Source organism: Xyrauchen texanus, chromosome 22 (genome assembly GCF_025860055.1).
Source record: "Xyrauchen texanus isolate HMW12.3.18 chromosome 22, RBS_HiC_50CHRs, whole genome shotgun sequence".
Lineage (NCBI taxonomy): Eukaryota > Metazoa > Chordata > Actinopteri > Cypriniformes > Catostomidae > Xyrauchen > Xyrauchen texanus.
Genome location: NC_068297.1, coordinates 30,802,853 through 30,828,091, shown reverse-complemented (window position 1 = coordinate 30,828,091; position 25,239 = coordinate 30,802,853). Strand labels below are relative to the sequence as shown.

Sequence of the window (25,239 nt, the reverse complement as noted above, 5' to 3'; positions counted from 1 at the left end):
CTTCGGAAGTTGTTTGTTGTAATAATTCCATATAAAGTCCAGTTCAAAACATGATACCCTGATCTTTAACACAATATCACAGTTGTATGTTGAGATACTGACTGACAGACAAGCATTTAAAACAATCAAAACAAACTTAAAAAACTGTTTCAGGGAGAGCAATTAGTACCAATTTCCACATTGGAGTGGACACACTGTTTAAAACCTCCTACGGCGCCACCTCCCTCTGCCTCCCTTATATTATAACCGTAATATAGAACCGACGCTATTTTTCCACTGAGAATGCTGATCTTCAGAAAGCTGACAGCATCTCTGCTTGGGAGTGGCAACAGGTGATCACACACGCTCTGTCTCTCTCTCTCTCTCACACACACACACACATAAACACATCCATCCATCGTTGTTTATCCAATAACTTGTTAGAAACAGCACAAATCCATGATATTATTTCTGAAGTGAACTTTTTGAATCACTAACTAAGGCTTGGATGCATTATTTGGTTTGAACCAGCAACGGCAGATTATGATCCACCACGTAATAAAGTAGTTCAATGCACAAATGCGTTTTTATGACCGTACTCAGATTTTCCTCATTTTCTTGTTCATTGAACTGTTGTATATAGCAATATCACACTCGCAATCGTGCTATATGGCCCTAAATCAGCACTGCTGTGATTACCTACGGCTCTCAGCCTGTGGCCTCGTGCTTGCAGCCAAATCACGGAAGTGCTGATGTAGGGCCATATCATACTCTTGCTTTTATATACATATATATTGACTGTTGTTCATGAAAATTGCAGGAGATCAGCAGTTACAGAAATAGTCAAACAAGCCCGTCTGGTGCCAACATTCATGTCATTATCTAATCAGCCAATCATGTGGCAGCAGTGCAGTGCATAAAATCATGCAGATATGGGTCAGGAGCTTCAGTTAATATTCACTTCAACCATCAGAATGGGGAAAAAATCCAGAGATTTCAAGTGATCTCAGTTATTTAGAGTGAGTTGAGGTGTGTGTGTGTGTGTGTGAGCGTGTATTTATCACTTTATGGGTACCAAATGTCCCCATAAGGATTGTAAAACCCGAAAGTTTTGACCTTGTGGGGACATTTTGTCGGTCCCCATGAGAAAAACAGCTTATAAATCATACTAAATTATGTTTTTTGAAAATGTAAAAATGCAGAATGTTTTCTTTGAGGGTTAGGTTTAGGGGTAGGGTTAGGTTTGGGGGATAGAATATAAAGTTTGTACAGTATAAAAACCATTATGTCTATGGAAAGTCCCCATAAAACATGGAAACACAACAATAGTGTGTGTGTGTGTGTGTGTGTGTGTGTGTGTGTGTGTGTGTGTGTGTGTGTGTGTGTGTGTGTGTGTGAGCGTGTATTTATCACTTTGTGGGGACCAAATGTCCCCATAAGGATAGTAAAACCCGAAATTTTTGACCTTGTGGGGACATTTTGTCGGTCCCCATGAGGAAAACAGCTTATAAATCATACTAAATTATGTTTTTTGAAAATGTAAAAATGCAGAAAGTTTTCTGTGAGGGTTAGGTTTAGGGGTAGGGTTAGGTTTAGGGGATAGAATATAAAGTTTGTACAGTATAAAAACCATTATGTCTATGGAAAGTCCCCATAAAACATGGAAACACAACATGTGTGTGTGTGTGTGTGTGTGTGTGTGTGTGTGTGTGTGTGTGTGTGTGTGTGTGTGTGTGTGTGTGTGTGTGTGTGTGTGTGTGTGTGTGTGTGTGTGTGTGTGTGTTCTTGAAATATTCATAGTATGCCAACATCTTCAGTTACCACTGCACAGCTGGTAGCATCCTATACCATACATCAATCCAACCAACACCATTCCAACATCAAGACCAGTCCACGTGTTTATCAACAACCATAGATTTTATAGTGATTTTTAAATCTTGCTACAAACACAAAGGATAATGGCAAACAAGAAATGGAAACAAGATGTCTCCAACAAAAGTAAGCAACCAAACACAGGGAATGTGGTTGGAAATGAAATCCCTCCATAAAATCAAATTTCTGGCAGGCAGTTAAAACAGGTTAAAAACTGGAAAAATAGTTGCACAGATTTTTATTACAGACAAAATTAGCTAACGTGAAAGTCTATATAAAACTATACTTTTAAGAAACATAAAATGCACAAAGAAGGAAAGTGTAAAACAATCAGTTTGTTTACCAATTTGACGGAAATTAAAAAATGTGTTCTTTCAAAGGTTCAGGTACTCCTTAACTAGAGTTTGCCAGCACTGAAGGAGCATTGTCTGCATTTATTTATTTATTGGTCAGGTTTGAGTCACTAAACTAAAGTGCATTTGTCATGCTGCTTCTGGCATTTATTGGCAAACATCTAGGCATGCAGACATTCCCTCACGAGTACATGGTGATCCTGATCCACTGCAAAGGAAAACAAAAAAAAAAGGCAGAAAATTAAACACTTGTATTTTTCTCAAAATTTTGGAGAAAACAATGTTTGCATCAAGATTACCTCACTCTCGTCAAGAGTTATTGTCCCTTCTTTGCAGAATTTCTGAAATATGCCTGGTGAAAAGAAGAAAAAGAAGAGGCTGTTGCAATTTAATAAAGCCAAAAGATAATACCCAGGACATGTAGCACAAGAATCACAAAACTTGTCTCTGTAAAGTAGTAGTTTACATTACGCCGCCTCATTTCTAGAGTATAAAAGGACAAAGAACAACATTTTTATTTATTACAAGTTTTTAGGATACAGAATAAAAAAGTATGATCCCGTAGACCTCTTGGTAGTCTAAACAAACAATTTAAGTCCTCCTCAGGATTACTATGGTTTCCAATTTGTATTTTTATTTTTATACAACCATTCTATTTTAAATTTATTGTTTTGATTTTTCTCCCCAATTTGGAATTTCTAATTCCCAATGTGCTCTAAGTACTCATGGTGGTGTAGTGACTTACCTCAATCCAGGTGGTGGAGGATGAATCTCAGTTGCCTCCATATTTCAGACTATCCGATCACGTGGCTTGTTGAACGCATTACCGCGGACACATAGCATGTGTGGAGGCTTCACGCTATTCTCTGCAGCGTCCACGCATAACTCACCACGCACCCCACCGAGAGCGAACCACATTACTCTAACCTCCCTAGCAACTGGGCCAATTTGGTTGCTTAGGAGACCTGTCTGGAGTCACTCATCTCACCCTGGATTAGAAGTCACGACTCTAGGGGTGGTAGTCAGCATCTTTACTCGCTGAGCTACCCAGGCCCCATATCCATATCATTTTTAATTTGTCCTCATTTTGGATCATTTTCACTCTGGTATTGTTAGTTCCCCTTCTGTCACTCACTCGAAGTTGTATCGATGTAATGACACTAGGGGTCACCCTTGGGAGCCCCAAACAGCTCTGATCTTTGAGAAATGGCCAATGGGAATTGGCGAGTGGAATTTGCATGCCACTCCCCCAGACATACAGGTATAAAAGGAGCTGGCTTGCAACCAATCATTCTGATTTTTTCTTCAGAGCTGAGCGGTTGTAAGTGAGCTGAATTCCTCCACCGATCCATTCACCTCTACAAAAGCTGTTGGATTTATGGTGCATCACAGCGGCTTCTCCCCTCTTGCACCTCTTGAGTGCAGAGAACGCCCCTGGGCGCTTCAGCAGCCTAAAAGAATATATTCTTCCTCTAAAAGAGTATATTCCCTTCAAAAGTGTGGCACTCACATAGAGGGTCTTTTTAAAGATGCCATTCCATTTGTGTATATTTCCTGGTTGCGATCTTTACCTCTCCGCTTCCCATGGCCACGATCGCTGCCTCAAGTTCTGGGCACTGCCCACACGGGGACAGCATTCGTGGATGGGTCATGTTCTCACTGCGAGAGCTTGATTATGGCAATGTTGCAGTCGTGGCTTTCCCCAGAGTGAAAGCCACCCCAGCAGCTCCCTGCCACGGTCCTTCTACCTACGGGTTTGAGGCAGCGTTAGTTGGCATTGGGAGCGATTTGGGGATTTCAATGGGAGCTGCTCCACAAGGTAGCCCCCCATGGACCTCCCATTCCCCAGCATGCTCATTTGCCCCAGTGAGTTCTGTGATGGGACTGCCAGCTCGTCTCAGGGCGAGTTTGCGATCTCATTCGCAGCTTGTGAAGTGGATGATCTTTCGATTACAGCATTGGAGAATAGGCTGGTTCAGTCTGACACCATTCGCAGCTGACGTCAATGCTTGCTTGAGTGGCTGCGAGCATCGGGCTGGAGTGGAACCCTCCACTCCCCCATGAACCCTCATGGCTCAACAATTGATTCCTGGGCCCAGAGCGCCCCTAACGGCCACGGCCCACCCAGTTCCTTTCTTCCCGGAGGTGTATGACGAGTTTACAAGATCGTGGCGGGCAATTTTTACTGCCCGGACCCAATTCGTGGGCTTCTCTGCTCTCACTACCCTCGACGACGGGCTACCAGGGGGTATTTTGTGATTTCCCCAGGTGCACCTGTGCCTGCAAAGTGCCGCCACCTGGCAGAACCATCCGAGACACCCTTCCAGGGCCTTTGGGGCTTACATCGTCATTGGCGGCTGAGGCCTATGGTGCAGCTGGATAGGCTGCCTCCGCCCTGCATGCCACAGCTCTCCTGCAAGTGCACCAAGCACTACTTACACTTATACTATGGGGCAGTGGTGGCTCAGTGGTTGACGCTCAGGGTTACTGACCAGAAGGTACTGACCAAGATGCCACTGTTGGGCCCTTGAGCAAGGCACTTAACTCCAGGTTGCTCCAGGGGGATTGTCCCTGTAATAAGTGCACTGTAAGTCGCTTTGGATAAAAGCGTCTGCCAAATGCATAAATGTAAATGTACTATATATAAACATAAATATTTTGCTCGATTTGACTGCAGCATTTGATGCTATCTCACACAGCATTATGTTGGACAGATTGGAATTGATGGGAATCAGGGATACTGCCCTGACTTGGTTTCGATCTTATCTTACGGGTTGTAATCAATTTGTACAACTGAAGCAGTTTACATAAAAGCTTTCATATGTTAATTCTGGCGTTCCACAGGGATCAGTCTTAAGTCCTCTCTCATTTATTATTTATCTTTTACCTCTTGGTAATATCTTTAGGAAATTTGGTATTCAATTCCACTGCTATGCTGATGACACCCAACTTTACCTGTCCTCCAAACCTACCTCTACTTTTCCTCCATCTATCCTATCAGATAGTGTAGTTGAGATGAAAGAGTGGTTTACTTCAAATTTTCTTAAGTTAAATTGCTGTAAAACTGAAATTCTTCTTGTTGGTTCAAAAACCAACTTGGCCAAGTCTAAATGTTGCTCAGTGAATATTTATGATTTTCCAGTCTCTGTTGCTAAACAGGTTAAAAGTTTATGTGTCAGCTTTGATAGTACTTTATCATTAGAAGAAGCATATATAAACAATGTCATTCGCTCTGCACATTAACATTAATTGACTTTGTCCAGCTCTTTCAGTAAAGAGCACCACAATTCTTGTTCATGCTTTAGTAACTTCTCATATTGATTATTGTAACACTCTTTTTTACGGTCAGCCATCAGTATAGACTTCAGTATAAACTCCAGCTAGTACAGAATTCAGCAGCACAAATTATTTGCAGGACTCTTATAAATGAAAACATTATTCTCATATTACAATCTAGAGCCTTGAGACTTGCAGCTCCTTATTTATGGAACTCATTGTCACAGGATGTGCAAAACAGTGAAAGTCTTCTGGTTTTTAGATTTTGCCTTAAGACCCATCTTTTTAGGCAGGCTTTTATGTGATTGCTTTTATGCTTGTATTAAGTCTGTTCAGGCTGTAATAATGATTAATTGTTGTTTAATGTTATTATTTTGTTGTTTTGTTTGTCCTTGAGTGTCATGTAAGTTATAATATATACCTTACATGACATGTATAATAACAATAAGTGCAGGTAATGTATAATAACAATAAGTGCAGGTAGACCTGTTCGCTTCCCTGGGATACTCCCACTGCCCTCTCTGGTATTCCCTGACCGAGGCTCCCCTTGGCACAGATGCATTGGCACACAGCTGACCCCTGGGGCTATGCAAGTATGCATTCCCCCCAATGAGCCTACTTGCACAGATGTTGTGCAAGGTAAGGGAAGCCACAAGGCATGCAGAGATGTGCCCATCTCGCACCGCCATAACTGCACCGGCACTAAGGCCGATCCCTAGTGGCACTACATTGACAACAGTCTCGTTCCCTTCATCTGGGAATGGAGGTTACGACAGTAACAGAGACATTTTAGTTGAGTTTTTTCAGTGTATTTTAGTTTCAGTATATTAAATTTTTAATTTAGTTGTAGTATTTAAGGGCTGTGTTAATCTGTTAACTAATATAATTTAAATATGGTTAAAGATGGTAGATTTATCATTGCCTTCAAGTGTCATTTTCAATTTAATGGAGGCGGGTTGTTAACGCTTAAAATATTATAATTTATTGTGTATCAAAAACTAAAATGAATTCAGGCAAATTGTATTTTATTTTATTTACTGTTGGATTCATTTAAATGTATTTTAGTTTCTTCTTTTTTCCCCAATTATGTTAAAAAAAAATAACACTGGTCCTACTCACTAGCCATGCAGTTCAAACGCAAGACGAGGCATATGAAACCCTCCAAAGAGATCTTTTCACCACCATACCGCACAACCATGAGATTCAGGATTTCTTCAGTTAAGTTCATCCCTGGGGTAAAGTGACAGTTGCAAGAAACATAATAAATACAATATCTCTAGAGGATTGGTGAGAGATGGCATGCTGGCAGTAGTAAAGAAACAAAAAAGCAGAAATCTATTATTATTAAAATGCAAAACAACAGTACCCAGCACTGAAATCTACAGTATACTGTATAATTAAATTACAGCTGAACTTGTGCTGAATTTGAAAAGACAATAAAGTGGATACTATTCATTCAAATATTATGAGAATCTATGGTGTTGCCACACAAAATGTATAAGCATTAACCTGTTTTCTTGAATGTATTTTGCAGTTCATCCAAAGACAAAAATCCATCTTTGGAGGAATCCATACTGTAGAAGATTTCCTGTAAAAATATTTAAAAAATGATATTGAGTTAGTATAACATTAGTCCTTCACAGCAAGAACTTTTTGCGGCAGAGGGTCTGGGCCATACATGCAGCTTATTTTGTCCAAGAACCACCCACTTAGACAGGAAGAATTGTTTGACCAGAGGCGGATCTAGACATTTTTTAAGGGGTGGCATGCAGACTATGATGTTTCTCATCCACACCTATCACATCACTTCTGAAGATATTGATTTAACCACTGGAGTCTTCTAGATTACTTTTATGCTGACTTATGTGATTTTGTTTAGCTCTAAAATGTTGCCACCCATTCACTTGCATTGTATGAACCTACAGGTCTGAGAAATTCTTCTAAAAGTCTTAATCTGAGTTCAGCAGATGAAAGAAAGTCATACACATCTGGGGTGGCAGGAGGGTGAGTAAATAATGAGAATTGTAATTTTTGGGTGAACTATCCCTTTAAGGGCTCTTGTCATCTAGATCTAGATGAATTTGTCAATAAGAGAGGTTTGGAAACATTTCTAGTAATTATTACAGTGAAAACTTGAACATTTCCAACAAGGACATTATATATAATGCAGAAATATAAACCAAAGAAAGATCATGCTTTATTAATTAATTCTGTCACTATTTCATAGCTTTTAAAGTCCTGTGTGGATTCTCATTTCAGTGTAGTTACAGTTTTAAGTGTCGTAAGTATTTAGATCATTAGTTCTGTACAGCAGTACTACCGCTCTCTAAATACATATACGCAGCCTAGTGCGTAGGGCACCAACCCCGGTCGTGGAACACTCGCTGTGTCTGAAACCACTCCCTATCCACTATATAGTGCACTAATTCAGGTGTCTGCCATTTTGCAGGAGTGTCTGAATTCTGAGTGAGCCACTCGTTCCCCACTTTTGTTCACTCATTATTACATCAAATGTACACTCAACAATGGTTAATTGCCCACAATCCACCACAGGGAAGATGTACGAGCTGGGAGTTTACTGCTTCCTTCACTACTGCAATGTTTTATTTAATGCTGAATGTAGTAAATTACTTTTTGACAAATCATTACTTGATTAAAATAACATAACATATAGAGACAAACATACAGATACATTTTAAAATGTACTCTTTATTTGATAAAATGTGTTTACTCTTTATATTACACACAGTATATATTAAAAAATGACAATCAGAATGGAGAATTATTGTATTAATATATTATTTAATAAGAATAACATGGCCCATGTATTAAAAATTGCATATGTGATGTTGTTTCTGCGACAGCCCCAGAGCTCCAACACGTCAGCATCAGAATTCACTCATTTCGCTCACTTACTGCTGAGATATAGTGCACTAACTGCCATTCACTATATAGCAAATAGTGAATGATTGTGGACACAGCTACTCTATTCGCCATATGATTGCCTTGCGCCCACACATCTCACACGCACACGTGGTAAATGCGTAAATGCTGCTTATGACATGCGGAACAAAGTGCACTGATATATTGCTGCACTGATTTAAAAATGTACACTTAAAAACTGGTGTCATAAGAGACCAGTTACATTATCACCCTGAAAATGACCATATCATTACACAGAGGAAAAACCTGCATTAGGATTAGAGGCAAAACATAGCTCAGCGTGCTGCCTTAAATTGGACCTGTGATTTTAATCTTGAAATATCAGCTTGTCTTGGTGTTAAATGAAGGCATTGCATGATGAATATATAATTTTTTTCACTGTGCGGAGCGAAGAATGTGTTTCACTTTGAAGAGCTTGATGCTGCAGCAGTGATTGAGTGGCAGTCTGTGACTGCGGCTCAGCCCGTGCAGCTGTGTGAAATTCCGCTCTCGTCCCATTCAATAATCTCTCAATACAATATTCATTCGTTTAAATTAAACCCAGTAATGCAATGACAGGAACACCACCCATTATAAAGTAGTAAAAGTAAAAAAATGCCTACGTCATACGCTGGAGCTCGACTCTCTAGTGAACGTGCGGACGGCCGTTACCGGAAGCAAGTGATTATAGTTTAGAAAGGTATAATTATGGATATTTTTTCTTATAAAAATGCATCGCTTCTCTTCAAAAGGCCTTTATTAACCCCTGGAGCCATATGGATTACTTTTTTGATGGACGGATAAATGGATGTGCTTTTTTGTGCTTCAAAATCTAAGGTACCATTCACTCCTATTATAAAGCTTGGAAAAGCCAGGATATTTTTTAATATAACTCTGATTTTGTTTGGCTAAAAGAAGAAAGTCATATACACCTAGGATGGCTTGAGGATGGTAAATTATGGGATAATTTTCATTTTTGGGTGAACTAACCCTTTAGAGAATAAGAGAAGTGCTTTCGGTTCCGGCAGACCTAAATAAAGAAGCATAGCCATGGATTGAGGGATAAATTAGGTGTATACATGACTGAATAGTTAAGTCTTTAGTCTAGACTTAAACTGAGAGTAGTGTCTGAGTTCAGAACGAATCGAATAATGATTCAGTGAAGAGTTGAAAACAACAAGAAATTCATCTTTTATCTCTTTTTTTCCATGTAATTGTCCGTTGTTGTTGTTGTTGTGGTGGTGGTTGAGGAAATAAGCAAATTAAATCAACCCACGTGTGACCAAACACTGTAGATGCATTGCAGTATCAAGTTTGCGATTGGCCGCTGCTGTAAACAATCACATGATTGACCGCTAATGTAATCAAAAACGTGATTGGCTGAGATTTGAGGCAAATAAAATCCAAAATGTATTTTGTTACATTTGTTTATGCTCATGCGGTACTCTTGTTGCTATTTCGGTGAGCTCCACGTGACAGGGAATCAGGGAGAGAGAGAGAGAGTTGCGGAAATGTTATATGTCCATCAACCCTATCCATTCTTAATCGGCAAGTGTGACATACCCCGACTGAAGAGATCAAAATCTCAGCAAAATAGTCGGCAAGTGTGAAACTCTGGGTGAAAAATCTTTCTTATTAAGTCTGCTAATGAGGTGACTGCTTTACCTTGTATGTGAGAATTTTATTCCACAGACGAAGGAACTCTGATCCATCAAGTCTTCCAGTGACACGGGACTATTGTTACAGTCAAGGAATATTTGTAGAGATAAATATTATACCTTTACAGTCCAACCACAGACTTTACTGCTTAACGTTAGCTGCTTAAAATCAGTCAAATTTTAAGCAGCTAATGAACAAAGCACAATAAGTTAATGATTATGTTTTTATGGGAATAAAGGATACATCTGACATGGCAATCATACTTCTACAAGTATCCAGGCCAAATCCCTGAGAAAGTTTTACTTCCCCTAAAAGGTAAATCACACAAGAGACATGCATTTTGTGATTTCATTGCTAATCATTTTTCACATAGTTTGTACAGGCTTTTGAAATACTCACCTTCAAAAAGGTTTTGATGTAGAAGCTGTTGCAGACTCTCAGCATCGACATCTTTGTACTATTTCCAAAAAACACATAACAGGGTTTAAGGTTTCACATTTAAGTGAAAAACAAAACGTACTATTCTGAATCACAGTTTTCATTTGTAATTCAGTTTTATGTTTTATAAAATATTAGCATTTGCATTTACTTGATCAGAATATTGTCGAAACACAGGAGGTTTGCTGTAGTACAATCCTTGGTCCCCACTCTCAGTGTAATCAGCCTTAACATAAGAAAAGATACCAAGTAAATCTGTGTCATCAGTAGCTTTGTATACTCGATTAAAGTTATAAATTGTAAAGCTAAATAGAAAAGTTCTGAGTTAAGGATAAATCCTTAGATTACTATCTTACTAAGTGTCTGGTCAAAAATCATTACAGTCATTTCAATAATTACAATCATTACAACCAAGGTTGCACCTTGCTCACAGGGTGTGTTCTCAACAAAGTTACACCACACAATGCACCGGAGAGAGAAGTGTACCTAGATGGCAAATGCACCCAGGCTGTGTCAGTCTCCGGCAACGCAATAGTTCTCACTCAACCCGGACACCTACTACTGCCAAAAAGGCCCAGAAAAGCTCTAATTATGGTAACTTGCATATATGGCAACACCAAGTATGTGCCTTTAACAACAACTACTATCTCAGTAGAACCTGGCTTCTGGACGATGGAAGTATGTTTGTTGAGGACCTGTCCTTTCCACTGATTCTGGGGCGAGACTGGCCAGGGTTCGCCAGCCAGGTTGCACTAACTTAGAGCCTTGAGATATGCCTGCCAAATAAATAGAAAATCAAGAGTGCTGACTGTTATGTGGGCCACCGGGAGTGAGAGGGATGGTGAGCAAAATAACCTTTCTGCATTCTCTGATTTCTTCCAGCAGGTGCAGAAATGCAGATCCTTTGCCAGAGAACAATAAGAGGATGACCGACTGAAACATTACTGGGACCAAGTCAAGATCATAAATGGAGTTCCACGACAGGAGAGACTGCTACCCTCACTTAATTATAGAAAACAACCTACTATACTGGGTGGCAAACTGGAGGGATGATGAAAAGAGGTATATCAAAGAGCGGCAACCCAATGGCCAATGCTAAGTAGGGACTAAAACAAAAATGTTTTTCATTTCAGTTCGTTCTGAGCAGAAACAGATTTGTTTTGTTCTGTTTCCTATGTTCCATAGCCTATATTCCAAATTGTAACAGGTTAAAACTAAATAAAAGAATGGTTAATAACATAAAACCCCTTTAAAAAACAAAATGCAAAACCTGCACAAATGACTTTGTAAATGTTTGCAATGACAAAAATGGTATTGTTTAACTCAACAACAATACAATACTCTGCTAAATTGATTTGCATTAACAAACTCTCATAGCATACTTTAGGCAGATATGATGTTAGTTAATCAACTAAATGTAGGGCGTTCAGAACATACAGACTTTGAAACAGTGTTGTAATAGCAATTCAAAGGGCAGTGATCCGCCTATACACTTTTACAATTTATCTGTCATAGTAGCGCTTTTGTTGATTTTGTTTCTGCAATCTTTTAGCTTGTACGTCTTTGCAACAAACAATCTTTGGCAAAAAGCTGCTGGTTAGTGCTAGGTAAGATTGAGCACATGCAGCAACTCATCAGCAACTGTTTTGGGGACTTGAAATTGTCCACAGGACTATTGTGGTCCTCAAATAGACTGAGGTATGGTTCTTTTCTATCTGCCTTGACTTTTCCCAGCAGTGACTTTGCAATTTGAACAGACTTTCTGGAAAGTGTATCTGCATTGGGGATGTCCTTGACTGGCCGATGTATGATGGAAAAGTTATACTTCTGAAGTTGCAGGATCATCCTCTATAGTCTCGGGGGAACTGCTGCAAGTGGCTTTTGCACAATGGATTCAAGTGGCTTGTCATCAGTTTCCACAATGACGTGTCAGCCATATATGTACTGGTAAAAAAGCTTGCACCCAAATAGGATAGCAAAGAGCTCTTTCTCAATTTGCACGTAGTTAATTTCACTATCATTAAGGGACTTTGATGCATATGCAACCTGCCTTCCCCCTTGCAGCAAGGCAGTGTCAAGCCCATTCTTTGAGGCATGTACTTGCAGTCTGAGCACTTTGCAAAGGTCAAAATAGGCTAAGACTGGGCCTGGCTCATGTGTGAGAATTTATTTTATTTTCTTGAATGCCTCGTCGTGTTGAACATCTCAAACTCATTAGACTCTTTCAACAGCAGGCGCAGTGGTGCATTGAATTCAGAGGCTGCGTTCAAATGTAGAGTGGTAATTGATCATACCTAGCACTGTTTCAAGTTCTTTCTTGTCTCTCAACCTTGGCAGGGTCTGGCTTTATGCCATCCACAGTGAGATAATGTCTGAAGTAACTGATTTCTGTAACACAGATGACACACTTTTCGGGGTTCAGCTTGACTCCACACCCTCTGGAACGTTATAGCATAGCATGAAGGTTTTTATCATGCTCTGTTTTGGTTCTTCCATAAATGTGGATGTCATCTAGTATGGCTGTAACCCCTTTGAGACCTTTGTATGCCTCGTTGATTTTGCACTGGTACTCATCTTGGGCTGGAATCAAGCCAAAAGAAAGACGGCAGAAGCAATAGTGCCCAAAGATTTTGTTGAAGGTTGCTAGTCTTTATGACTAGTTAGTTAGCTTGATGACCCAGTAGCCTGATTTTGCATGAAGGATGCTGAAGTAACGAGCCCCAGCTAACTTAGCTGTTACATCTTTTAGATATGAGTCTTTGCTCTTTTTCTTACGAGGCCTGCTGAACATCAACTCTGCATGCAGTCTGAATTTACGCCATGCTTCAGGGAGGATTGTCGCGTCCCAATCCATCATGGGTGTTGGAACTCCAGCGACATCCATCATGTCTGTATATTCCTTTTATTCTGACACCATGTCTTGTTTAAGTGTTCACACTTTGCATGAACAAATGCTCAGGATGCCGATTTATCTACATGCAACTGTTTATTGAACAACATGGCATCAGACTCGCTTGTGTTCTCTGCAGCAACTCACATCAGGTATCCCATAACCAGTGTAGGGCAAGTTACTTCCAAAATGTAATACATTATAGATTACTAGTTACTGTCATTTGAGAGTAATTAGTTATATTACAATATTACTGTATCTGATTTGTAATGCTTTACTCTACTTTTGAGTTATTTTAACAAAAATTTGTGAAACTTTGTAGTATGGCACTCTTCGTACCACTGTCTCCTTAAGATGATTCGCTTATGTTTTCCTCTTTTGTAAGTCACTTTGGATAAAAGCATCTGCCAAATGAATAAATGTAAATAACCACGGAAGTATGACTTGGCATTCTAAAATGCCAAAATTGAGTTTATTGAACCTCATTATAAATCAAGTGGAGGGCAATGTGGTATAGCATAATGACTGTTTAGGCTCCTAAGGCTACTAACAACTTAATATTATGTGAAGTGAAGTCTCATGGTGCAATTAAATAAGTAACAATCACTGTCAGAATCACAAAAGCAGACAAAGGATCAAAGTCTGGTAAATTATGATAGAGAAATTGTAAATATTTATAGTCTAGGCATGCATCGTGCTCTTGTAGAATTAAGCCTCCAGGAATATGACTCATTTCAGTCCAACTTCACATTTAACACGTAGGCTAAACATAGCCTACAACTGCTAAGAAACAAAATGCAGGCCAAACAGAAGAACCCTGCTATTTACCAAAAAATTACTAAAACATTGGCTACCAAATAAAGTCTGGTAAAATTTAAATAACTTCTAGCTAGACCTATAGCTAATGGCTCTGTGAGGCTAGCCACATTTTGCAAGAATACAAAAAAATAAAGTTAAATTTCTTGGGCCTATTACACCTCATTAGAAATACAGCTCAGTTATTTAAGTCCAACTTCACAAAAAAATTAAGGTTGGCTAAACACACAAACAGGACATTTTAAAATAAAAAGATAAAGTCTAAACAGGAAACCTGTTATAGCCAAATATACAACAGAGGTAGCATGCAGCCAAACAAGACAGGTAAAATAAATAGAAATATGAAGGCACTAATGGCCTAGACCTATATAGCCTACATATGGTTCTATGGTGGTGGGGCCAGCCTATTCCACTACCCACTTGACAGAAATATCTGTTGAAGCGCATCAGGAGAAGGCACTGAAAGCGTCTATCACCAAGATGGTTGCGTTTTGGGGTGAGCACAAGACTCCCGAGATTGAAAAGTCTTTCTACTGGTGCACTGGATGGAGTTCATGGAGCACAGGGGCAGAACTGAAATAAGACATTACCTCTGTTTCCACTGACATGGGCGCATCAGCTGTGGCATTGGGCAGTGTGTCAAAGGAAAAAAGTAATCCTCGCTGGAGGCGACAGCATAAGGTTGAGGGTCATCAGGCATCAGGGCTGCAGGCTCTTCTGTTGTTAGGGAGCGGCACTCCATCGTGAGGAGGAACTTGATGTGGTCTCTTCTGGCTTCTTCTTTTACCCAGCGCAGCTTGAACTTGGGCAATGAGATGGCGGCCAATAGCGCATCCTTGGAGTCAATTGTTGTGGCAAATCGAGTTTTAATTGCTCCCACAATAACCTCAGGCAGCCCAGTGGTCATTTGCGATAGACCATTTTTCGTTGCTAAGGTTTTGGCCATTAGAACTTCTAGCATTGGTTGAAGCGTTCCATAAAACCAAGTGTCCTCACCCTGTAGGATGTCCAGTGCAACTGTGAAAGGCTTCATAATGGAACAGTACTCCTTGAGAAACTGGTATTCCCTGTCATTCATAAATGTAATCTAAAGCTGTGTGCAGAGGTTATTGATGTCAGTGAGGGGCATTTCTGTGATCCGAGCATAGGCGTCATAAAATGAGTTTCACCGTGTTACATTAGAGACAATCAACTTTCTATCACTGACCCCTTCCAGGCACTCTGATGCGACTGTGGAGCGGCTGGCCTTTGTCCATAGCGCTGAACATTTGGCTGTGGCACTACGATAAACAGCCCTCGATTCTGGATTAGATGCTAGCCATTTATCAACCTCATTGTTAGCAATTAGATTAAGTGTAAATTACTAGTCCAAGTTACTAGTGCTATTTCTCGAGTTCCCTCGGTGTAGCACATAGATTGCACTTGACTATAATGTTCTTATCCTTGTCCCTGACAAACTGAAAATAATGGTAGTATGTCCATCTCGCAAACGTAGAATCAGTCACTGCAGTCATCATCTCAAACATCGAATTACGGCAACAGGAAATAACATTACTCTTTTACTCACTGATTTTTTTCTCTTGTGCCGAAATGTTTCGCGGTGTTGGTGAATTCTTAAAAAACAAAACACCACTTAATATCAAGTTAAAATACGTTGTAACACGCGTTACTGAGATTGTAATGGGTATAATATTACCTAAATTTTATTCGTACTGCGTTATATTACTACGTTACTGCAAAAAGCAATACATTATTGCAATTTCGCTTTTGTAATGCGTTACTCCCAAACTGCCCATAACACACCCTGAACAATTTGCATATTAACATGACACCAGACCAACCAATCAAAGGCATCGTCTACAATGTGAAAACTAGTTAAGTATTTAGCTTAAAGGAGACACGCAAAAATCTAAGAATATTACAGTGTGCAGGGCTCTTGCAAAACCATCAGTATTTGACACTTTGGAAGTGAGAACTCATTGAGTATTGAAAAGCACCTGTTGTTTTCAAACAGATTCTTAAATACTCCCTCCCTCTGCCATAGGTCGAACAAACAGATAGCCCTGCCCAAAATAACATAATTGTTTGAGTCAATGTTGCTTTGTCTGGCTGGACGGAATGGTCAAACAGAGCAATGATAGCCCTGCAGTGTTTGCACTTTTTAGGGAAATTAACCTGCAAATAATGAACATATAGTTGCCTGCATATTGAGCTGGTATGGGAGAGAGCATTTAAACAACAACAACAAAAAATACATCAGCTTTAAGGGATGAAAAATTTAAGTCACCAGTGTTCTGAGACTACAATGGAGTGTTACTGGAATGCCCATGATGATGGGTGGTCAACTAATTGTGTTTTGAAAGTCTCAATACTCAAACAAGAGGAAGGCTTTTACTGTGCATGTTGGTTGACTGTGTAATATACCTTTGGAAGATCCACAAGAAATGTTTTCTTGGTTCTTTCAGAGTCCTTTCTGAATTAAAAAAAATATATATTACTTTGAATTAGTTTACAAGCACAAAAAATCCTTATAGGTTAAATATTTTAGAGTTAAGATTAAATCAAAGCTTAAATTTAAATTTAGATTTGCTCATTTGCCTTAATACACAGATCAACATGGACTCACTGGTCAGATCCAAGTGGTAGTGTTAAAGATCTATTGTTTGCAATACTATATTTATCCAACTAGCAGAAGATACACCACAACTTACTGAATGTGGATCTCATTTTTACAGCAAAAGGACAGGATGAATTCAGCTTTCTTTTTGTGTTCAAAAGTGGATGGCACGATGAGATACTCTCCTGGCTCCAGCCTGAAGAATTTCATCACATCTCTCATGCTCTTATAGTCCCCAGATGTTGCCACAGGATGTCTGTTATTGAAAAAGCTTGCTCCAAACTTTCCCTCAGATCTCATCTAAAAGATAACGAAAGAAAAACTTGAATTACTCAGTAATCTATCTATCCATCCATTCATCCATCCATCAAGGTATTTAAAAATAACAAAAAAACTAACACGTATTAATTCAGCCTGAAAAAGTAGTAATAAGCTATTTTTAACACAAAACTGTTTAAATTGTTCTTACCTCGAGTGGAACCTGTACAAGTAAAAAGAAAAAGAAAATGTTATACACCAAGCACAAAGACATATACGAACATATACGAGCCAACATCAGATGGTGACGTAATGATGATAAAATGTAGATTTTTTTCATCTGAATCATTGTTTTGGTTACAGTGAGACCCCCAAAGGAAAAGAAAATACTGGACCCCCACTGGCCCCCTCATCCACCATGATCATTATAATAGTTTATATTTAACTATTATAATGATAATTATAATAGTTAAATTAAATAATAATTAAATCATATTTTTTTTATATAATATTACATATATTCAGAATAATGTCTATAGAACCAGACATTAAATACATAATATAAAAAGAAGCAGCAAGAAGCAGCATTTGTTTATTTAGAATTGCCCCCATTTTTCTCAAGTATACGCTTTATATGGAGTGATGGTGGCGTAGTGGGCTAAAGCACATAACTGGTAATCAGAAGGTTGCTGGTTCTATCCCCACAGCCACCACCATTGTGTCCTTGAGCAAGGCACTTAACTCCAGGTTGTTCCGGGGGGATTGTCCCTGTAATAAGGACTCTGTAAGTCGCTTTGGATAAAAGCGTCTGCCAAATGCATAAATGTAAATGTAAATGTTATATTGTGCCACTTGAACCATCAGCAGTGCTTGTAAGAGCAGCGTTGTGAACTTGACAATGACAACATAAGCTAATGGACAAAACAACCAAGTAGTCATTTATAAAACAGTTTTCATCAAATGCTTTCCCTTGTAAAAGAGATATATTTCCCATATAACCAATATAAGGTGTACAGTACACAACTAAAGCTTGATATAAATAATTAAATGTCTATTAAATATATACTTTAATGAATAAACTAATACATAACATTCTACATAATAAAATTTGGGATTTAAAAACACCAGATGTTCTGCATGACCGTGTGGTTGCTTAATTTATTATACAGGAAAAGAGGACTGGTTTTCTCTTTAAGCAAATTGGTAAGTGTTTTTTTGCATTGTTATAGCAACATCAGGAGTTTTCTAAGTGTAATTTAGTCTGCTTGAGCATTCAGTGTCAGATCAAGTTTCGAAAAGTAGTGCTGCGTACAATATAGAATACACAACATGAATGCTGCTCAGATTGCATAGTTTGTTGAAAAACAATGACAAAGGGTAATTCTTTCAGGTGAGATCTCATGTAAACAATGGAGAATATATATATATTTCTGAGCTTTATCACTTTTATGGACAAAAATGAACGCTTATGTTTTTCAATGAACGCTTGTCATGGACAATTGACCCAAGTGTGGCGAACTGGATTCATCTGGCGATCACGTTTTCATAACAAATGTATGAAGTCCCGTTTTGATATTGCAGGTTTTCATTTGTACTCCAGGCACAAATAACTAAATTGCTGTTTCTGAAACAGAGATCAGATATCAATGTTGAACCCTTAGACCTTTGAAAAGATGTACTGTATAATTTGTTAACAATAATTATATTTATAGACAGTAAATTATATTGTAAATGTAAGCAGAGGTTAAGTCTTTTTTAAGTAATTTTCCCCCCTTCGTGGTGTGGAACCAGTCTTGTCAAAACACAAGGTGGCGTGACTTAAAACAGATTGAGGAGGGCATCATGAGGAAGAAAAAATATGTGGATATATTGAAGATATTATGTTGCAGTTAACTAATAAAACCAACTGACATATTAAAAACACGTCCATGCACGAATTGTTGAATTCTTAACAGATTAGTCATTAATTTAAATGTTTTTTTAAGTTTTAACGAATAATCTGTTAAGCAATATAGCAGGGTGGCATCACTACCACAAAACATGCAGGATTAAATTTAGATTATCATAATCATATCATTTGTAAACAAGATATGAAAGCATATTCTGTGTGCGTGTGTGTATATGGATATATAGTATATACTGTACAACTAAATAATAACTGCATAATGTCTTAAGAAAACAGAAACTATGTACATTATATTTTGTAAGATCCATCTAGTCAAATAGTTTTCCCTTATTTTGTAGCGGGGCCGGGAGAATGCTCACCTGTCCCTTGTGAGTATTGTTTTTAAATGAACAAAGCATGCGATTTTAGTGAGTTTGGCAACAACATTCTAAATTCATCTTGTGTAGCTTGAATGTAAATATGGGATACAATGCATCTCTAGATTTAAAGTATTCACATGACCTCACTTGCAGAGGTTTCTAACATTATCTTAAAAAAATAAACAGTATGGAAAAGTGATGGTAATAACATGTTATTTTGATGACTTGGTGTTATTGGTCAATGTAACAAATAAAAATAATATCCAGATCTATAACAAATAAAAATAACACTTAGACATGCTCTGCAAGAAAAGACAGTATTACCATATCTTCTCACAAGAACAAGCTGTGCACATTTATAGTAATGTTTAACTGACATTCCATGCTGAATACAGTAATTCATTTTTAAATTATATGTTTTATGATTATTATTGTAAATTAGAGATTATTTTACATCATGCATTTCTCAGGTTGGGTGCCTACCACCAGGGGCCCCCAAGGGATGTAACATAAACATGGGGGGGCCTAACACAAGTTTAAGAACCACTTTTTAGTTTTTTCTTCATCTCAAGAGCATGCTATGGATTAAACTCTGTCAATCCTCCTTCCCAAATGAACATGTATAACATCAGCATGGACACCAACATTTCCTCCTACGTTAATTAATTGGTTCAGGTCATAGTCAAGGCGTTAGTAAATAAATAGTTCACAGCATCATAGTGAGTGTGTTATAAGATGTTATGAGCAGGTTTTGTTCAGTTCTGTTCACTTACACTAATGTTATCAGGTAATCGCTTTCAAATGAAACTATTCTCTTTTGAATAACTGTGATAATTGTTTGCCAGAATTCTTATTCACAGTTTTCATTCAAATTACTGTGTAATTTAACAATTTATTTGACAAAAAAACATCAAATAAATATGCTTTAAAATGTCACTCATCATTCCAGCCCAAGTGAGAATATTTTCAATTCCGTTAATGAGAATATTTAGCAAATATTTGTCGTTCACAGCAATCTCATATTCATTCCTTTATGAAGTTCTGCAAAGCTTGTCAGAGTGAGCAATGGTAAACAAGAGGCAGCTTAGCAAAGGGTCTATTTTGTTCAACATTAATGCAGGGTGCAAAAGTAATATAGGATCCACATCAGATTGCAGTGTGCATTAACACATTAACACTGAAAATTACATTTTCAACAACTTTTCAAGGTTCTAACACTGATTCAATGTCTTACCATTGTTTTATTTTCTGTTTTTATATTTTGAAATTTCAATATTGTTTCAACATTAATTGAGGGTGCAAAAGTGATGTAGAATCAACATCAGATTGTAATATAATGTAATATAATGTAATTAACGATCATGCATCAATGTTGAATTAACATTGTTTCTATGCTTTTTTTTAAAGAGTATGTCTGGATGGATCTCTTACAGTCAAACATGTATAGTGTGCAATGCAGGCCTTTTCATTCGTGGCATAAGTGCCTTTTATGTAATACTTACCTCAAACACATCAAAGCCGATTGCATGGAGTGCAGCTTGGTGTCTGTTTCTCTTGTCAGGTATTTGTATCAGGCAAACCATTACATTGTTGTTGCCTTTGTCATGTTGCTTGTCAATCTCATTAATCTTCAGCCAAAACTGGGGGTTTGTACAGAAAGTCTCTACAATTACAAGAAATTACAAGGAGTGTTGGAAGCAGGGCTGCAACTAAACTCTGGAAGTAAGAACTCAAGGAGCAAGACTTTGCACCCCTACTACTGTATATGCCATCACACCAAAGGTGTTTTTGTGTTCATACAGTACATTCATTGGACGGATATACTTGACATATACAGTATCTCACAAAAGTAAGTACACCCCTCACAGTTTTGTAAATATTTGATGATATGTTTTCATGTGACAACAGTGAAGAAATGACACTTTGCTACAATGTAAAGTAGTGAGTGTACAGCTTGTATAACAGTGTAAATTTGCTGTGCCCTCAAAATAACTCAACACACAGCCATTAATGTCTAAACCTCTGGCAACAAAAGTGAGTACACCCCTAAGTGAAAATGTCCAAATTGGGCCCAAAGTGTCAATATGTTGTGTGGCCACCATTATTTTCCAGCACATCTCTTGGGCATGGAGTTCACCAGAGTTTCACAGGTTGCCACTAGAGTCCTCTTCCATTCCTCCATGAAGACATCACGGAGCTGGTGGATGTTAGAGACCTTGTGCTCCTCCACCTTCCGTTTGAGGATGCCCCACAGATGATCAATAGGGTTTAGACCTGGAGACATGCTTGGCCAGTCCATCACCTTCAACCTCAGCTTCTTTAGCAAGGCAGTGGTCATCTTGGAGGTGTGTTTGGGGTCGTTATCATGCTGGAATACTGCCCTGCGGCCCAGTCTCCGAAGGGAGGGGATCATGCTCTGCTTCAGTATGTCACAGTACATGTTGGCATTCATGGTTCCCTCAATGAACTGTAGCTCTCCAGTGCCGGCAGCACTCATGCAACCCCAGACCATGACACTCCCACCACCATGCTTGACTGTAGGCAAGACACACTTGTCTTTGTACTCCTCACCTAGTTTCTGCCACACACGCTTGACACCATCTGAACCAAATAAGTTTATCTTGGACTCATCAGACCAAAGGACATGGTTCCAGTAATCCATGTCCTTAGTCTGCTTGTCTTCAGCAAACTGTTTGCGGGTTTCTTGTGCATCATCTTTAGAAGAGGCTTCCTTCAGGGACGACAGCCACGCAGACCAATTTGATGCGGTGTGCGGCGTATGGTCTGAGCACTGACAGTCTGACCCACCACCCCTTCAATCTCTGCAACAATGCTGGCAGCACTCATATGTCTATTTCCCAAAGACAACCTCTGGATATGACGCTGAGTACGTGCACTCAACTTCTTTGGTCGACCATGGCGAGGCCTGTTCTGAGTGGAACCTGTCCTGTTAAACCACTGTATGGTCATGGCCACCATGCTGCTGCTCAGTGTCAGGGTCTTGGCAACCTTCTTATAGCATAGGCCATCTTTATGTAGAGCAACATTTCTTTTTTCAGATCCTCAGAGAGTTCTTTGCCATGAGGTGGCATGTTGAACTTCCAGTGACCAGTTTGAGGGAGTGTGAGGGAGCGATGACACCAAATTTAACACACCTGCTCCTATTCACACCTGAGACCTTGTAACACTAACGAGTCACATGACACTGGGGAGGGAAAATGGCTAATTGGGCCCAATTTGGACATTTTCACTTAGGGGTGTACTCACTTTTGTTGCCAGCGGTTTAGACATTAATGGCTGTGTGTTGAGTTATTTTGAGGGGACATCAAATGTACACTGTTATACAAGATGTACACTCACTACTTTACATTGTTGCAATAATTCTCAATTGTAATAAACATATCAAATGTTTCTTTGTTATAACTGTCATCACTCTATATACATACATGATTAGTTAAATGATTACCTTTATATTTCATGGAGCCACCAGCTGTACTCCCAATAACCCAGCTGCCATAGTGGTACTTGGAAGTCCAGTCACATGGAGTGTCATCATTCAGAAAATCAGAAGAGAGACAGCAGATATCCAAGTTTTCAAAAGCTCTGGTGAAATCTTTCATTGACATCCTGCATAAAAAAAAAAAAATAATATATATAAATATATATATAATTGTTTGATTTATGATGTACACATTAAGTTTGATTTATGATGTACACATTAAGAATGGTATATTTAAAAAAAAGTGACTGATGCAGACCAGAACTCTCCATTTTCAGCCGCACGGTTCTTTTTGCGCTCCTCCTCACTCACTGTGTCCCACTTAAGTGAGCTGGAAGAATTATGTTGAAAAATATTAGCATAATGGACAACTGTTCAATAATGTTAAAAAAAAAAAAAAAAAGGCAAATTAAGTTGTATTTGTTGTAAAATGACCTGAATTTTAATTTATTTAAAAATCAAATAATATTACACAATGTGCCATAGGGAACCCCATTATTATCCTAAATACTGTATGTGTAACTTAGATAACAAACTCTTGCTGGAGGGCTTATGACTACATGTGAAGACTATGAGAAATACCTCTGTTATGTGAAGCATAACCCTGGTTCCCTGAGTAGAAATGAGACACTGTGTATTCGTACTTGAACTGTCAACAATAAGCCAATGAGACGTCTTTGCTTGGACACTGAAACACCCCTGTTGTGGCCACCAAAGCACACAAACAACTGCTCTGACTTACGCCACTGGCTAGTATGGTCAACATAAACTTGCAGCACCCGAACTCGTAAACGCATATGCAATCTTTCATGATCTTCTGACTCAAATGGGCGAGGATAGAAAGCTAAAAGTCTGTGAGCAAAATGATGTAGGAACGACCTTGGGCAAATAACCCAAGTGATGCCTTAACACCACTTCATTGAACACCCTGGTGAAAAATCCATACATGTGGGATTAATGCAAATCACCAACCATTTTAAACGATGCCAATGCCACCAGCAGGGTCATTTTATGAGTCAGAAAATTATCAGCAACTGTTGCCAAGGGCTCAAACAGAGTACACTAGAGCTCCTCTAAAACAACAAATAAACCCCATAAAGGAATGCGGACGGGACGAAAAGGTATAAGCCTGCGTACCCCACGCATAAAACGAGAGAAAAGAGAATGTCTACCAACAGAGACTCCATTGATAAGCGAATCCTCAGCTGCTATAGTGGCGACATAGACTTAAGCATTGCCAGGGCAACCCTGGCCCCAAAACGCTGTTGCAAAAAAAATCCAGAACTGTACCTGTACCCAACAGAGCAGTGAACTGGATCTTCACCTCACGCTGTACACCAAGAGGCAAAAATACGCCACTTGAATGTATTAAGCTTTCTAGTTTATGGAGCTCTAGCATTCAGAATGGTATCAACCACAGTGGGGGATAATCCATCATTCAAAAGAGCACCCCATTGATAAGAGCCACACCCATAACTTCCACAAGTCTGGCAGGGGGTGCCAAATGCTGCCTCGAGCCTGAGACAACATGTCTGTTCAGACTGGAATCTCCCAATGCACTTTCTCCAGGAGAGAGACCAGATTTGAAAACCATACCTGAGATGGCCAAAATGGTGCCATTAACAGAAGCCGAACCTGATCCTCCCGAATTCTCTGCAGAACTGTATGCAGCAGAATGATTGGTGGAAACGAATAAAGACGTGTTGCCGGCCAGTGATGCGCCAAAGCATCGATGCCCAGCGGTGCCGGGGTTGAGAGGGAAAACCAGAGGGTCAGTGTGATATCTCGCTCGAAGCAAACAGATGCACTTCCATTCCGCCAAACCTTCTCCAGATTTGTTCCATAATCTGCAGATGTAATGTCCACTCTCCGTGCATCAAGCCCTGTCTGAACAGGAGATCCGCCCCCAAATTCAGCTCACAGAGACAGCACATTGGCCCGTGCCCACAAAAGAATGTGACATATCAGCATCAGTATGGCATGAGAACGCACTCTTCCCTGGAAATTGATATACCACCATCCTGTTGTCTGACCGGATGAGGATATAGCTGCCCTGAATCTCTTGGAGGAAAAAACTTTAATTCCAGCAGCACCGTGAACATCTCTAGACAGATTTGCCGCTGGCCCATCCAAACCCCAAAGGCTGGATGACCCTTGTATATAGCACCCCTACCCATGGAGGAGGTGACTGTCCTTATAACTTTGTGGTGACACACCTCTCCCAACAGAATGCAAGACATAAGAAGGCGAGTTCGTTTGCATGGTTCGGTAGCACCTACGCACCACTTTGAAGAGACGGAACGCATGCATCAGTGGTTGAAGTCCCTTTATGGAGTTCATCCAGCACTGAAAAGGTCTTACATGCAACATGCACAGGGGAATGACAGTGGAAGCC

General features: G+C 39.3%; 1 protein-coding gene across 2 annotated transcripts in view; it reads right to left on the bottom strand.

The window, feature by feature from the left end:
- Positions 1-1,898: 1,898 nt before the first annotated feature.
- The window catches only part of si:ch211-202f3.3 (calpain-2 catalytic subunit), a 40,887-nt gene continuing 17,546 nt past the window's right edge, over positions 1,899-25,239 (bottom strand). For both annotated transcript variants that reach the window (XM_052154304.1, XM_052154305.1), the window contains 14 exons: positions 23,104-23,175; positions 22,812-22,972; positions 20,848-21,008; positions 17,292-17,303; positions 16,917-17,122; positions 16,630-16,678; positions 10,651-10,725; positions 10,461-10,518; positions 10,305-10,369; positions 10,068-10,136; positions 6,990-7,068; positions 6,600-6,710; positions 2,504-2,556; positions 1,899-2,412 (listed from right to left, as the gene is read on the bottom strand). In XM_052154304.1, the coding sequence (XP_052010264.1) occupies positions 2,386-2,412; positions 2,504-2,556; positions 6,600-6,710; positions 6,990-7,068; positions 10,068-10,136; positions 10,305-10,369; positions 10,461-10,518; positions 10,651-10,725; positions 16,630-16,678; positions 16,917-17,122; positions 17,292-17,303; positions 20,848-21,008; positions 22,812-22,972; positions 23,104-23,175 (1,198 nt within the window). In that variant the 3' untranslated portion in view covers positions 1,899-2,385. The remainder of the gene's footprint in view (positions 2,413-2,503; positions 2,557-6,599; positions 6,711-6,989; positions 7,069-10,067; positions 10,137-10,304; positions 10,370-10,460; positions 10,519-10,650; positions 10,726-16,629; positions 16,679-16,916; positions 17,123-17,291; positions 17,304-20,847; positions 21,009-22,811; positions 22,973-23,103; positions 23,176-25,239) is intronic.